General features: G+C 38.4%; 1 protein-coding gene across 2 annotated transcripts in view; it reads left to right on the plus strand.

Moving 5' to 3' along the window:
- Nucleotides 1–209: 209 nt before the first annotated feature.
- THRB (thyroid hormone receptor beta) overlaps nucleotides 210–14,891 on the plus strand; it is a gene marked incomplete at both ends in the record, with an annotated part of 33,790 nt that continues 19,108 nt past the window's right edge. The window contains one exon of one of the 2 annotated variants that reach the window (XM_082327779.1): nucleotides 210–657. In XM_082327779.1, the coding sequence (XP_082183905.1) occupies nucleotides 210–657 (448 nt within the window). Of the gene's footprint in view, nucleotides 658–7,607; nucleotides 7,936–14,891 lie in introns of those variants that run through there. The other variant, XM_082327780.1, reaches the window with a different exon arrangement.

The following is a 14,891-nucleotide window of genomic DNA, read 5'->3' on the forward strand; positions in this document are numbered from 1 at the left end:
AATTGTTCACGACCAGCCTCGACCTACAAGACCTCAAATGATCATATGAGCACGGCAATAAATTGGTGGTAACTTGCCCTGAGGCCCATGTTGTAGTTGTGATGTTGTGAAAGTTACATCTAGTGTTAGCCTGTCCACATAACATCTGCCTACTTGTTCAGGCTTCACAGACTGGAAAATTTTATATTTACTTGTACCGAAGGGGAACTATGGTGGCTGAATGGGCATGGCTGAAAGGCTCTGCATCGTATCAGTGCGGTCAAGTGGAGATGCACGGGAATACCACGCCATCAGGAGAGCTGGGGAACCACTTGCTTTCCAAAACTCCACACCTGAGCAAGATTTTGGCAATGCCAACAGTTTGTAGCCCTGCAGTATTTGCCAAACATCCAGGACGTGGCCTCCTGTCGTGGGACAGACTGATTCACCTTCCTGACAGAAATCAGAAATGGAATGTAGTGGGCGTAGCGGAAAACTGTTTGTGTAGGAAAAGACACTCCAAAAATTATGATATCCAGAGGAATGGACAGCAGTTTTCGCAATGCCGACATGCTTCAACTTGGACTAGCACAATTTTACAGCCAGGCCATACAAAGGCAAACTTTGAAGTCATATCAAGTGCCCAGGAATACCAAAAAGAAGAAAAAAAGTGTAAAGGTAACTGGCATTATTTTGCAAAGCACAACGAATGCGGTATTTAAAAAAAAAAAAACAAACCAACGGGTTGTTATATCTTTGCTTATGGTCAGGGGTTTAGCCATTGGTAAAAGCATTATTATGTGGGGGGTGTTTTCTTGTTACCAATTTTTTTAATTTTAATTTTTTTTTTCAGCAGGGATAATTGTGATTTTTAGTATTCCTTTTTATTCAATTTAATAGCTTTGTGAAGAGCCCTGATGACAATGTGATGAGTACTTACTGGGGTTTTATGTGTGATACCTAATATAAAATAATTTCTATTCCTTTAGCCCTTTAAAAATTTATTTGTCTCTCTATGGTCTTGATAAGCTGATCAAAAAATCTTTTCTGAACCTGGCCTTTCTAAATAAAGCATATGCTTGATATATTAAAAATGCAAAGACAAACTAAAGCATTCTTTTACTACTTTCAGGGTGTTCACCTCTCACCTGTGACTGTGTTGTTTGCCTTTTCTTCTTTCTTATTATTAACCATCCCCAAAGCCTCAGCAAGTGCACATGCAGAACTCAAATAAATGGAACTTCTTGTTACGAATATTCTTTGCCTCAGCAGTCAGGGGAGTTAACCGTTTTCTTCACATAGCTTTTTTGTTCACATCAGAGCAGCATTGAAGGAATTCATTTTAAGAATCACAGTTGCTTGGGTATTAGCACAAATTTAGTGCCTAAGTTATTTTTATTCCTTTTTAAACTGGGATAAATAGTTCTTCATTGTTCTTTGCCTAAAAAATAATTACTGCATATTGGGAGGGAGGGACTATAGGTTGTTTTCTTTTACTTAAGTCTTGCGTCACTCTAGGAAGAAAGATTACAGTGTCAGGAAGGATATCACCTCATGAAAAAGTTAAACTGGTCTAAGTACCTGATTTCTTTAGGTTTAGTTGCTCTTTACCTCAGAATGCCTCTTTGCTAACAGATGTCAGGTGTTGATCGCTTTAACGTCTTACTAAGGGCTGTCGGGAGGCTGCCAAACCCAGACAGTCCCACCCAAGAGTCTGTTAATTACGTTGTGTCAAGCTACATTAGCTAGCTTTCTGCTTGGTTTTATTTTTGAACAAATGGAACTTTTTACCTTAAAGTTTTCATGTGGAGTTGGGGTAGGGAATGACTCAGAAAAGGTACATGTTTTAAGTATTGGCGGTTACTTTCTCAAGAGATAAGCTGTGTAATTAACTGATGTCTGCTAACAGGGTCTTCCAATTATGAGATATGGGAAGACTTAACAAATTGGGTTGTCTGGGTCACAGGTCCATAATTACTCTTAGCAATATTTGCTCAGAGACCATCTCAAAAGTTGCCAAACACTATTCCAGAATATTCCAGAATTTTGTTAGCCAGTTTGTTGGCACACCTCTCAAGGAGCAAATGCTTTCTGAGAAGACCATGTGCTACCTACATGTGTCGTGAACAGTGCAAGGAAATTGTGCAAGAAAAAGCAAGAATGAACCCTGGAAGATTCTTGATCATGAAAGAGCAAGCTCCATTCTCCTTAACCAAATTTATTCAAGTTGTCAAATATTTTCAGGGAGAACTGAATTTGTAGTGAATCTGAACATTTAAATATAAACTATGACATTCTTTGTTATCCAAACAGACTAATGAGTCTGAAGCGTTTCAATAAAAGGCACATCACACTGGCATTTTATGAGTCACATACGGATTTAGTGGCATGTCATAACCGACGTACAGCAGGTTTTGTGAGAGAAGCCGTTTTAGAGAAAGAACTAACTTAATACATGTTGAGAAAAGAGGTGTGCTGTTGTGTAAATAACTCTTCCTCAGGTTTAAACAAGGGGCAGTTAGTTTAAAGCTTGCTGCATCTGTTGCAAACCCAAAGAAATTATTTTATGCCAGAAAGCTTTAGCCCTTTTTCCCTCAACTGTATCACTCGCTATAATAAATATAGTGTAGACAAAATGACAATTTTAATGTCTTTGATTCCACTGAGACATACTCCAGGAACCATCAAATGCTATTGTAACTTTACAGCACTAGAATTCCATAATTCTACATACTTTATGATTTAGTCGTAGGTAGAGTTTTCAAAATAAGATAAATACTATATGCAGGTCATTTTCTGTTCTTGTCAGCGCTCAGTATTATTTTGGATTCTGATGCTTGAGGTTTTCTTTCTTAGTTTAATCTGTAATACTACTATCCACGAGGCTTGGAACCAATGTGATAATCTGATATGTAGATTCCTCAAACAATAAGTTTGCATAGTCATATTTTTGAGGCACCGTTTTGAGTCTCTGATCACAGGGCACAAGGTGAATGAATAAGGTAGTGCAAATATATACATTAAAGAGAGGTGGTAGCTCGTCATGTGGGCACAGAGATAGCTGTATTTGACAAATGATGTGTGTTGGAAAAGCTGCATCAGTGCTTCTGCTCAAAAACCGTTATAGTATTCAGTATATTGTCTTTATGATATGAAAAGATGGGGACTGTCTGGGATATGTTCCGTGTTACGTGGTGTGAATCCTGAAGGTGCAGATTTGCCTTCTCCTTGAAGAGCAGTGATTTAATTTTTTTTTACCCATAACCTTCATCAGAAGTGGCCAAGAGAATGCAGGCAATGAGGAACTTATAAATAGGAAATATAGCAGTTATTTTGTAACATGTAAAAATATGCATTATAAAACTAGGAGCTGATAATACAAGTGTACACAACTGTTAGGAGTTTAGAAAGGTGTGTTTAATTCTTGCCACTACATGTTCAAATGTGTAAAACTTTTTGACCAAATACTGTATTTTTATTTATCTATATGCATAAAGTGTGACCACAACCAACGTAAGCTCCTTCCGTGTGGTCCTTTAGAAGCAGCACTCTGCCCTGACTAATTCGAATGCTCTGCAATACTTCCCACATACTGACACTGCCGAATCTTTCAGAAGTGGTGTGTAGGGGCCCTAACTGCAGCGTTCGGATTGCCAGGACTCTAGACCAGGGGTGCACAGTTTGGAAACAGTCAGGAGAATATGACTCCTGCAGGTAATATCCCACCCGCACACTCACTCAGGTAGCAGGGGTACACAACAGGAGTGGATTGCGCTGAGCGACACTTCTTTTTTGTGTGTCGGGGATCTCGGTTGGTTGGGGTGTTCCGTTAGGAGGATCATCCACAGGAATACTGTCTTGCCTTAACATTTTTCTGGGTTCATTTTGGTGGTGTTTGTGACTGAGTGAAGTCACAAGAGAAGTGCAGCTTAGCAGGGCATTTGATTGTTCGTAATTAAAAGTTTTAGTCAGAGCTTTTGAAAGAGGAGTCGATGAAGAGCTGCATGGTGTAGCTCAAGGCAGTCTCTCCTGCGGACACCTCCTTTCAGGCATTCTCGGCCTGACCTCTGCCCACCCAGTGTAACATCACTGACTGCACTACGCTCGCTTCTGATTTACACCAGGGCGAGTATTTAAAAACCTTTGGGGCATTCAAGACTCACGTTCAGCAAGTAATTTCTGTCTTTTTTAATACAATGAACTGACACCTCAGACTGTGAAAGGTTCAAACTTTGGATCCTCCTCTGCTGCAGTATCAAAGTTTCTGTATTACCACTGCCCTGTTTGCTCGCACTGGGGGTTTCATTCTGCTACTGATTAATTTCCATGCGTTCACATAATCAGACACTTGCGAACTAGTAAAATTCCAAGTGCGATACTACATTGCTGAAGGCAATGAAAGTTCAACATGACATGATTTAAAGACTCTTAATATTCACATCAGAATACGAGACAAAGAAATGTTGTTAATATTATTTTCTACTTCGCTTTCAGACTTCTGATAAAGACCCTATCTGACTGTCTTTTATCAGATGATTTAGTTCAAAGTGGTACATGAATGGGACCTACAGGATTGGACCCTAAGAAATTAAAATTAAAATATGTTAGGAATATTTCAGTTTTAATGGAAATGTTAAATCTTTGCAGTGTTTTTTGAATGGATTTGTTTCCAAGGGAACAACAATTTGCAGTGCTATAAACCTCTTTAATGTTAACACGTTACAGGTAAGGAAACTCCATTCCCTGGCAGTGTTTATCATTCTTTTTTTTTGTCAGAAAAGGCTCTCATCCATTTTTCTTTTTCTTCTCATTCTTCACAGTTTCGTGTAATTTAATTTCCTTGCAGTATTAGAGTAATTCTGGCAAAAGTAATGCATATGGCACATTTCTAAGCATTATTGATGTAGCAATAGAAAATAAAAAATGTTTGAGGGATTTCTTTTGGAACAGAAAGTAAGTCACGGGCTGTGCCACGTCGAGATACCATATCCTCAGGTGCCATCCTGGCTGGGACGGCTCTGTCTGCACCCAGTTTCAATTCTGTTTAGTTTTTCAGTAACAAACCTAAATCAAATCAGGGGGAAAAGAACAAGAGAAGAGAAAATTCATAGGAATTTTAACTCCTCTGGCAAAAGAAATCCACGGGGGGAAAAATTCCCGCTAAGAATTTAAAGCCTAGTTCTCCAAAGCTTTACTGGGTGGTGTAAAAGTATCTGGGTATTCTGCTCTGCTAACCTGTCAAATAAAGCCTCACCTCTGTGCAGGCTGTCAGATGAATTCCTGTTAGCTGTACAGGGGATCGTTTTGTGGCAAACGAACAACCCACATATTGCACTTGTGGAATGGTTTCTTTCTGGGGAGTGTGGAGAATTAAGCTCGGCAGGTTGTATGTGTTTACATTTGTATGTACTACAGTATTAGCAAGCGATCATACAAATGGGTATGGTTTGGGGGTTTCTGTGTAAACAGCTATTGCAGAGTTTCTTAGGAAACATGGGCGTGTTTTTATGAAGTGCTGAACATCCATTCTTGAAAAATCGGATCTAAAAAGATCTAAAAAGATCTAAAAAGCCTAAGACATGCTTTTTATCACAGACAAAATCACTGTTTGTAAAATCTAGATCATGGGCTTGAGCTAAAATGAAAATGAACTTTTATTGTGTGCTTTTTCACATTGTATTTCACAATGCTATTTGTTGAGTTAGATCTTTGGTAAAACCAGTGTGGAGAATGAGGGTTCATTTGTCTTTTATTTCTGGGGTTTCAGTAACTATTCGTGCTCTTAATGAAGTAAGGTGTTAGTTTAAATTATCGGAGTTTTAGCAGAATAAGTTAATTTTGGAAGCAACTTCATTGACTTCAGTAGAATTGATCTTGATGGAGATCATTTTGACTTACCAAATGTATTATTGTTTTCTGAGCAAGTTAATAAGAAATGTGTGTTAAAGATGCTTCTTTTATAGTTAGAGGGGAAAAAAAAAAATCCAAGCATTAATTTTAACTTCTCAGATTCTCAGAAGCACTTAGGAATTCTGTTAGCCTGCACATTAGATACTAATTGGCAATGATTCTTATTTAGATAGGTTAGTTACGATTGTATGTTGGAAGGGAGAAAATTTCTCCATTGGCTCTTTGCATCAGACTGAAACATTAAACAATATCGAATAGGGAGAAATATGCATATGTCATGCCCAGGTCTTACCTATTTCGCTGAACTTTTGAGAACCATTTAGGTGTGCGTTCATCGAGGTTGTTAGATGTATACTTAAGATCCTAGATGAAAAAGGGCCAACCTACATGGTAATTTTGGCAATCCTGTAGATTGTTTAAAATCAGTGAAATAAGAAAACTAAGACTTCATTATCAAATCAATAATAATGCTGCTTCCTAATAACAAGAACAGACATTAAAGAGGGATACCGTCTTGTTACTGACTTCACAAGTTTTACCATATTTTAGCTGTGCTATAAAGAAAAAATATATTTTGCCTAGGAAAGAAACAAATAGCAGCTAGTATAAGTTAAAAATAAAATAATTTCTTCTAGATCAAAAAGAATGGCTGATTAAACAAGGTATGTTAGCCGTATTGAGGTTTGGGGTGCATTAAGCAATTTTAAGATTATATAGTTTTTGTTGTAGAGGCATTGACATGTTCATAGCTCATAGGTGAGCCAAAACGAGCAAAAAATCCTCCTTACTCTACTCAGTCTGTTGTCGAAAAAGATGCCCTTCTAAAAGTACTTCATTACTGAAACATAAAAGATAACAAAGCAGAATAGCAAGGCAATTTGCTTATTGATAATATTTAAGCAGTGTTCTTTTTGCTGATTATAGTATTTTGAAGTTTCCCACCTGTTGAACTCAATAGAAATGACCTCCCCAAATCAGTGGAGTTTTGAAAAGCTGCTTTCCCGTAAATGCATTACCAGCCAGTGGGGAGGATTGTGTATGTGTGGAAGGCAGGGGAGATTCATGCATGTAATTCTGTAAAAGAAAATCAATAAAGCTGATGACAGATTAAGTTGCTAAATTTTGTAAAACTAGACTACTGTTTGGGTCATCAGCACAGCACTATTGGATTTTCTATGGTTTAATGCTGAAAAACAGGATTATTGATTTTAGGATTTTCAGCGTATCCCCTCTGGGAGTTCTTAAGCAGTCTTTATAATGCTTCACACTTAAGTTGACAACTACAGTGACATAACTGTGTCCTCGCCTTAGTAATCATTTTCTAATCATATTGGAAAAGGCTGGAAATGGTTTATAAAATGATTATTCCAGACAAACAGGGGAACAGGAGGGTTGTCCGGACGTCGCTTCTTTGTCTGGTGGTCATTGCTACCTGCCTGCCATCTTCCCTTGGAATTAACTTACAGTCACAGATTAAGACCTTTGACTGTCATAAATCTGCTTCCCAATATGTTTGACTGGCAGGGGAGTTCACAAGCCGTCCCAATATAAATAGGATTTTAGCACATCAGGTGCCGCTCCAAAGTGAAACGGGCTATTTTGCACTCGACTTTGTTGGTGTATATTCATTGCTCCTCTCCCGTTCCATGTGTATGCATGCCTGCCTGTGTATGCATGTGTGTGTGTACGTAAAGTGGAAGCTGAGATAGGGTAACAAAATGAACTACTGTATGCAAGAAATATATGAAGTGCACCCAGCTGCTGGCAGCAATTGCTACATGCAGTCCACTGATTATTGCACATATATCGAAGATAATCAGGGTTACAGCAGTTGTGATGCTCAGGTCCTGCACAGTAACAACATATATATGGAACAGGCCTGGGCGGTGAATCAGCCTTATACCTGTAGTTACCCTGGAAACGTGTTTAAAAGCGAGTACTCTGACATGGACATGGCCCTGAATCAGTACAACCAACCTGAATATTTCACCGAAGAAAAACCTACTTTTTCTCAAGTGCAGTCGCCATCGTACTCTCAGAAGAAAGGTAGGGGCAATTTCTTTAAATAACAACAACAAAAAAAATCGCTGGTTTTGTTTTTGTTTTGCTTTAAACTTACAGTTGCATCAGTTGGCTCAGATACATCTTTGAATGTGAAGGCTGCCTGTTCAAAATTGAAAGCAGCAGTAACATAGGTTGCTAGGTGATTGTAAGGTTTTCTGTGAGCGATGAGGATTTCCAAGCACTTTTTCTTAATCTATAAAAGACATTTGCAAATATATTGCATGTTTTCTGCTGTCTGGGGCTATTAAGTTCATTTGCTATTCACCAGTGAGCTAGATAAGAAAGTTTCTCTTCTGAAATGTCGTCGTTATATATTCTGCGTCTTAAAGCTGTGTTTCTGCTTACATACAAACAATTTGTGTGAGTCCTCCTTATCAGTAAATGTGAACTCTGTTTACTCAGCAATTTGGGCAAAATATTTTGAAAATACAACTGTAAATATGTATGGGAAAATGATTACGTTTAATAGAGTTACTGTCTTCTAGAGTGAAAACCATGTAGTTTCTGATTATGCAAAGCAAAAAAGACTGCAAATTCAAGAATTTATCTATGCAAGAAAGACTATTCTGCATCCAAAAAGTTGATCTAATCAATATGTTTGTGAGAGGTAATCAGAGTGCAATAGCTGCTCCCTCAGGGTTAAATCATCGCCTGTTTTTAGAATTTATTCTTTTGCTTTCAAGTAAGCAAAGCAGATTGAGAAAGAGCCCAAAATACCAACAAACACTTGGAAATATTTTCGGAGGTTTTTGTTCTGAACTCAGACAAGCAAACTGACGCATAGAGAGTATACGTTCTCTGTGTTTCTTTAAAATCACATTATTAAAGAATAAAAATACAGTCTGTTGTACCAACATAATGTCCTTTTTCTATTAAGACCAGATTTTCTGTAGGCAGTTATCCAAAACCCAGATGAATCTGATGTAGTTAGGTAGATAGAGAAAACACCATTTACTACTTTTAAAGTGGCTGTGTAGTAAAAAGTAGACTGTTTAATCTTACTAACTACATGGAAAACTGAAATGTTTCCCTTTTGTATTCATTAGCACTTGGTGCAATAAATCTATATGTTTGGTAGAAAAATGTCTTAATTTTATACTTTGAACAGCATTGTATTTCAAATAAAGGAAATATTTTTTAAAATCCTGTTCTAGGAAGCTGTAAGAACATGATCAAGTTGTAGACTAAACGTAGTTGTGGATAATGCATGTTTTTGTATTGTGCAACATTTTAAATGCTTTTTAAGGCTATTTATCTGCTATTGGCTTTTAACTAATGAATTTATAACCCTTTGTAGACTTTTCCCATGTCTTATTTTTGGTTAAAGTAGTACTCAGGATTAACATAGAGACTTGCTATTGCAAAGTCAGTGAAGCATGGATTTTTCATAATGTTAAAGGTTATAAATAATAATTGATATACCTAGATCAGGGCTTTAAGTAAGTTATTTCAGTACTCGGACACCTGACATATGCTCGGTTTAAAGTTTTTGTACTTGTTTGGTTGAAAGAACACGGAGTTGTTTTTAAAAACGGCTTGTCTGCCCTTGTTTTCTACTACCTCAGTTTCACTAAGAAATGGCAGTGAATTTTGATGGAAGCTGGCTCTCAAGCAGGCTTTTAATTGATCATTCACGGAGACTGAGCAACGTGCTTTAGGATTCTTTAGAGCCTTATTACTGTGATAATCAATAAAAAGTTGCCTCCCTCCTGTCAAACCTTTGCAACGGGTGAGTTTGTTAAGCAGAAGAGATCTAAACTCTGTGGGACATATGCATCTTCTCTTTTTTTGTTTTTAATTTCCATCTTTTAACCAAGCTATCATAAAACTAACGAATCTTTTAATCCTGTCCTAAGAACAGAAGGCTCTATACAGGGCATGTGTGTCTGTATTGATCGAGAATTGATTTGGGGGGGGACAAGGGAGTTTGTTAGAGAAGCCTTGGTAATAGCCCATTAAAGCAAAATTAAGTCCCTAAGCAGGTGTTTGTGAGGAGTCTTGATTGTTGCAGTTGGTATTTCTGTTAGTCCCCTGAAATTTGTAGTAGTCTCAATAATATGCTGTTCAAATCAGATTGTACTTTACAGTAGCGCATGGAGTCTTTTCCTATCAAAACTTTTGCTAGTTATTAAATGGTTAAAGTCTTCTTTTCCCTCTGGAAGAAAAAAGCATCAACATTTTATATGCTGAAAAAAATATCATTTATGAAGGAGAGTTTAATTATTTTTCTATCTTTATGTCACTTTAAAATAATTCAGAAAATAACTTTAAAAAACAAGAACCAAAGATGCAACAGTGTGTCAGTAAAGGAAAACAATAAGTATTTAGGAAGTATAGCCACTTATTCTAAAATATAAGAAAGTACATAAGCTGCTCCAGTTATTACAGTACATTAAAAACTATTATTTCCTGATTATCTGTCACAAATTCTGATGAAAGACTTGAATTTTAAAGGAAAAAAATTGTGCTCCAGAAAATCAAGAGGTTGAGGTGGGGTTTTAGCTTTGCATCTGTTTGTTGCTCCATTAACTTTTGTGCTGTACTGTGCACTCTTAAAAGGCAGCAGCACAATATTCGTGCAATACTTACTGTTTTATTAAGGAAGCCCTTTTGGACCTGGTCCTACCATAGGAGACAGGCAACCAGATACACTTTGTTTTCTACACGAGGCTGTGAAATCTGATGAGCAGAACAGGGCTCATCATCATGAGAACGAGGTGCTATTCCCAGTTCTGTCCCAGAGAGTTTAAATGGGAATATTTTTCCCCTCCTACAGTGCTGCTGGCCGTAGTGAGCTTGCAGCACTGCACGCTGGATGGGCGATGCTCCGGAGGAGCCTGTGCCACCCTTCCCTTGCGTGGAGGCTGAGCAGATAGGCAAAAGTGTCCCTGCATCTCCTCGCACCCCCCATACAGTGAGGAGGAGTACCCAGTGACAGGGTAGAGGTAGTGCAGTCAGGAAAGCACAAAAGAAATACGTACAAATGTCCAGAAACCTCAGTATCCCCACGTTTGGTGTGTGTGCAGTGTTTTGGCCGTTTGGACAACGTGGGAAATAGGTCTGCAAAGTTAAAACCAGGATGAGAGTTGGCTTTCACTTGCCTTTGCACAGACATTTCCCAGACAGAGTTAGCGAAAGGTGCCCGCAGGTATCCATGAAGTTAGGCTTTAACTTCAGGCTCTGTGGAGGCGGACCAGAAGTAACCAGAGGCTGTCCCCCAAACCAAGGATTTGCAGGCAGGAATTCTTCAGTCGGGCTGTAGCAGTGCTGGCTCCTCAGCCCCGCGTCTCACCTTGCTTCCCAGATACAAGGTGAGGTTAATGCCACCTTTTTAAGGGCTCTTTGTACAGTGGGAGAATGGGGCTTTGAAAGTTGTTATTGTTGTTATTATTGTAATTGTAATTGTCATTACTATTTCCCTTTATATTTTCTCAGGCAATTTACATGCAGCTGAGAGTACGTACTGTATGACTGGTAGTGTATGTGACTGAATTAGTCCAAACCGAGCTCTCAGCAGTGTGAAAACATTAGGGTAGTTTCTGAATAGCGAAGAAAATACAACATGGAGGTTTTGTCACAATGTCTTCTCATCAGTGCAGGGAGTATGTGTGCATATAATCAATTTACAAAAACACTGAGCATTTGTCATCTTGGCCTTTGCAGCAGAGCAGCTCCCAGTATGTTAACAATTATTTTGGGCTTAAAAATGATGAATTTTGCTCTTGACCACCCATCTAAGGAGATAGCACTGATCAGAGAAATTGCATCTTATTCAGAAAATCATTATGCATTTGGAATTATATGTTTCTTTTTTAATAAAAATGTCAGTGAAAAAACTGTTCTCAGCTCCTTTGCTGTAACCTTTCCACAACCAAATGACGGATGGGAGAGTGAACTAAGTCATACTTTGCTTCTGCATCAGTAGTAAAACTGATGTTCAGTGAGGCTTAGATTTCTAAATAAGTTATTTGTGATACTAAGCTATGGTCTCTAAAAACGGTTAAACAATTTTGGGAAAAATAATTGCATGGTCTGACTCTTACTCTGTGCATTTTGTACCTATAGTTGGTAATGGATGCAAGTACAGTACTGATCACAGCAGTTTAAGTGATAATACAGTTTGGGCTAAAATGTTTTCAGCGCATCTATGCAAAATGCACTGTTATTGATAAGGTTTCTGACTCAGCCCAAAGAAAAGGGTTAATAACATAGAGAAGCCATTGAGTGAAAAGAGACTATAAAAAATGTTCCAAATTCTATCTTTGCAGAATCTCTTGCCAAATTTTAGTAATTCCATAAACCAAAGAATGTCAACAAAGATCAAAATTGCGGACAAGCAAGCCAGTTAGCTAACAAGAAATGTGTGAATCTGTTTAACAACATTCTCGGTGCTTCCAAGCTCTATGGAGAAATAAGCAATTTTTCTCAGTAGGAGTAATTTAAAGAAAGTGGGAAACAAGAATCAGTGTATCAGCCCAGCCTTTCAGATCAATACTGATAATAGCACAGACAAGAACGGAGTATGCTTTTTCTCACTCAGCTCTATGCTTTCTCCAATAAACACTCGATTTAAGCTTTTTCTACACAAGCATGTCAAGGATGATATCTGGATGGTTCTTGTAATTTTTTATAATTTGCGAAGAGTTACAATGTGACTATGGAATCAGTAGAACAGCAGTATGAATTTTCTTTTCAGTTCTAATACAGTTGGGGATTCTCAAGGTAGTAATTAATTTCATCTTTTTCATTTTCATACTGCAGTGTCTAGTAAGTGAATACGAGCTTACTGATAAGTCCTAAACTCCTCATTTTAGTGAGTGGTCTCTAGTCACGTAAACCATACCAGATGGGGGAAAGAAAGATTTCAGGGAATATAATTAATACATGACTCTGCCAATGTACGGTGAATACTGAATAATGGTCTTAAAACACAAGTGTCCTTGTGCAATAGCAAAAAAATGGCTTTTTCTGCTTGCAAGGTATAAGCCTATGGTGGATCAGGAACAAGCCAATAAGGAACATTTGCATTGATGTCACTCATATCCCTGGTTGGTAGTCAAATACGGTTTGGGTCCTAGAATGTTTTTTAAGGTGTGGTTTAATCCCTAAGCCAATATTCCATGACCTGTACAGACAGAGACCTGGAGATGTAAAGTCTGTGCAACAATACTTTAACAAAACTCAAATCAGTTCTTTACTTTTCTCAAAACATGGGTTTTTTTTAGCGTGTGCCAGGTACAGAGTTAAAAAACACTATCATTTTTCAGGGGTTGTTTTCATTTCAATAGCTTCTCTTTGCGTTGTTGCGGCGGGTGGAATAGCCACCGAGTGTCTCATTTGTGCCTCTCCACTCTTGCCCTGTGCAGGGTCTCATATACTGCTTTAAGGTATCATTCCTGCAAATGGTAATTTGAGAGTGTAGGCATACAGTATTAATGAAGGAGGGTACCTCAGATGACTGCATAGGTTAGCAGATCTCGTTCTGTCCTTAACAGCTGCCGGGGCAAGCTCATTGCGCATTTTCCTATCGAAGGGAATTGTTTCTTGCCATATGTTTACAAAGCTACAGTTACCATTTAAAAGATATTGTAAATCACCATCAAGGTTGGTTATAATGGATTATACAACGTATTCTTCTAGATAGCGGCAAGTGGTCCTGCTGATTACTTAGCCTTGCCAAGACAGTGAGATTAGGCGGACTGGCAGGTGGGAGTCTGGGGAGCAAAGGAGTTACTTCAGGCTGCAGGGGACACACCAGACTTGGCAGGTCAAGGTCATTGATGGATGTTCTCCGCTCAAAAGCAAAGATCCGAGGTGGGCATTGGGATGAACAATGTCACACTTGTCACACTTGACAGATAGTTAACTTTGAGGATCATTCGAGATGCACCAAATGACAGTCCGTGCAGATGCTAGAATACAGCAGACAGAGGCTTGAAAGACCAAGGAACAATATTGTCTATTATTGTACCATTCAGTGAGAGTGGTGTTGCTTTTGAACGGTTCCTCTTAGCTATTTAGTTAGTAGATTTTGACCGAGAAATAAAGGATGAACTATGAACACCAAAAATAGGAACCTACCCAACGTTCCCATGATATTTGTTATCAGACATTCTTCTTTCATAAGAGAGCACCTGGGTTACTCTGTCCAGACAGCATCTGCTTCTTCCACATCGGAGTTTTTATTTGTGGTTCAGAGTTATTAAACACATAAGATGCCAAAGTACTTGCTGATGGGAGAGCCAAGACCCTGTTAGTCTGCCCCTCCTCTTTTTCCCCAAGTGCTGCAAGGAGCGAGAGAAGTCTGTTGCTCTGCTTCTTCCTCAAACCATCCAACAGACAGCTCTGCTGCCATCCACGGCTTCCCCAAGAATCTCCATTGCACTGTTCATGGCTTCCATGCTGGTATCAAGTTTAGAAAAACACTGCTGAATTTCCTCCTGCTGATATTGTTTCTGAGTAGCAGTGAAAATGCACTGAGGCTGCTTGTCTGCACGTCTTACAAATGAAATTGCATTGAATTTATACAGAGGTGAGAGTGGATGTTTGCAGCTACTAGAAATTATTTACAGTGGGCGTTACGGTTTGTAAGAACTGAATGTAAGTTCCCTTTGTTCCTCTTGGCATGATGTCTGTTTGTCCGAATTATATCATTTTAAAATACTGCTGAAGGTCCAATTTTCCTAGTTTCTCGCAGCTTCTGACCCCATTAGCTGTTGGAAGGAGGGTTAAAAATATACAAAAGTGTAGATATTACTCTCAGATTTGTAATAGAAACAAAAAATATGTTTATTGCACACTTTTATTGCCAATGATTTCTTCGGATAAGATTTTTCTATCCACGTTTCCTGTTGAATCTGTAGAAGAGTTCAAAGTGTGTGCTTACCTTGTGACATGGGCACAATCCTGCAAAAGTGATGAACATAACACTTAACATT

Source organism: Platalea leucorodia (genome assembly GCF_965183815.1).
Source record: "Platalea leucorodia genome assembly, chromosome: 1".
Classification (NCBI taxonomy): Eukaryota; Metazoa; Chordata; class Aves; order Pelecaniformes; family Threskiornithidae; genus Platalea; species Platalea leucorodia.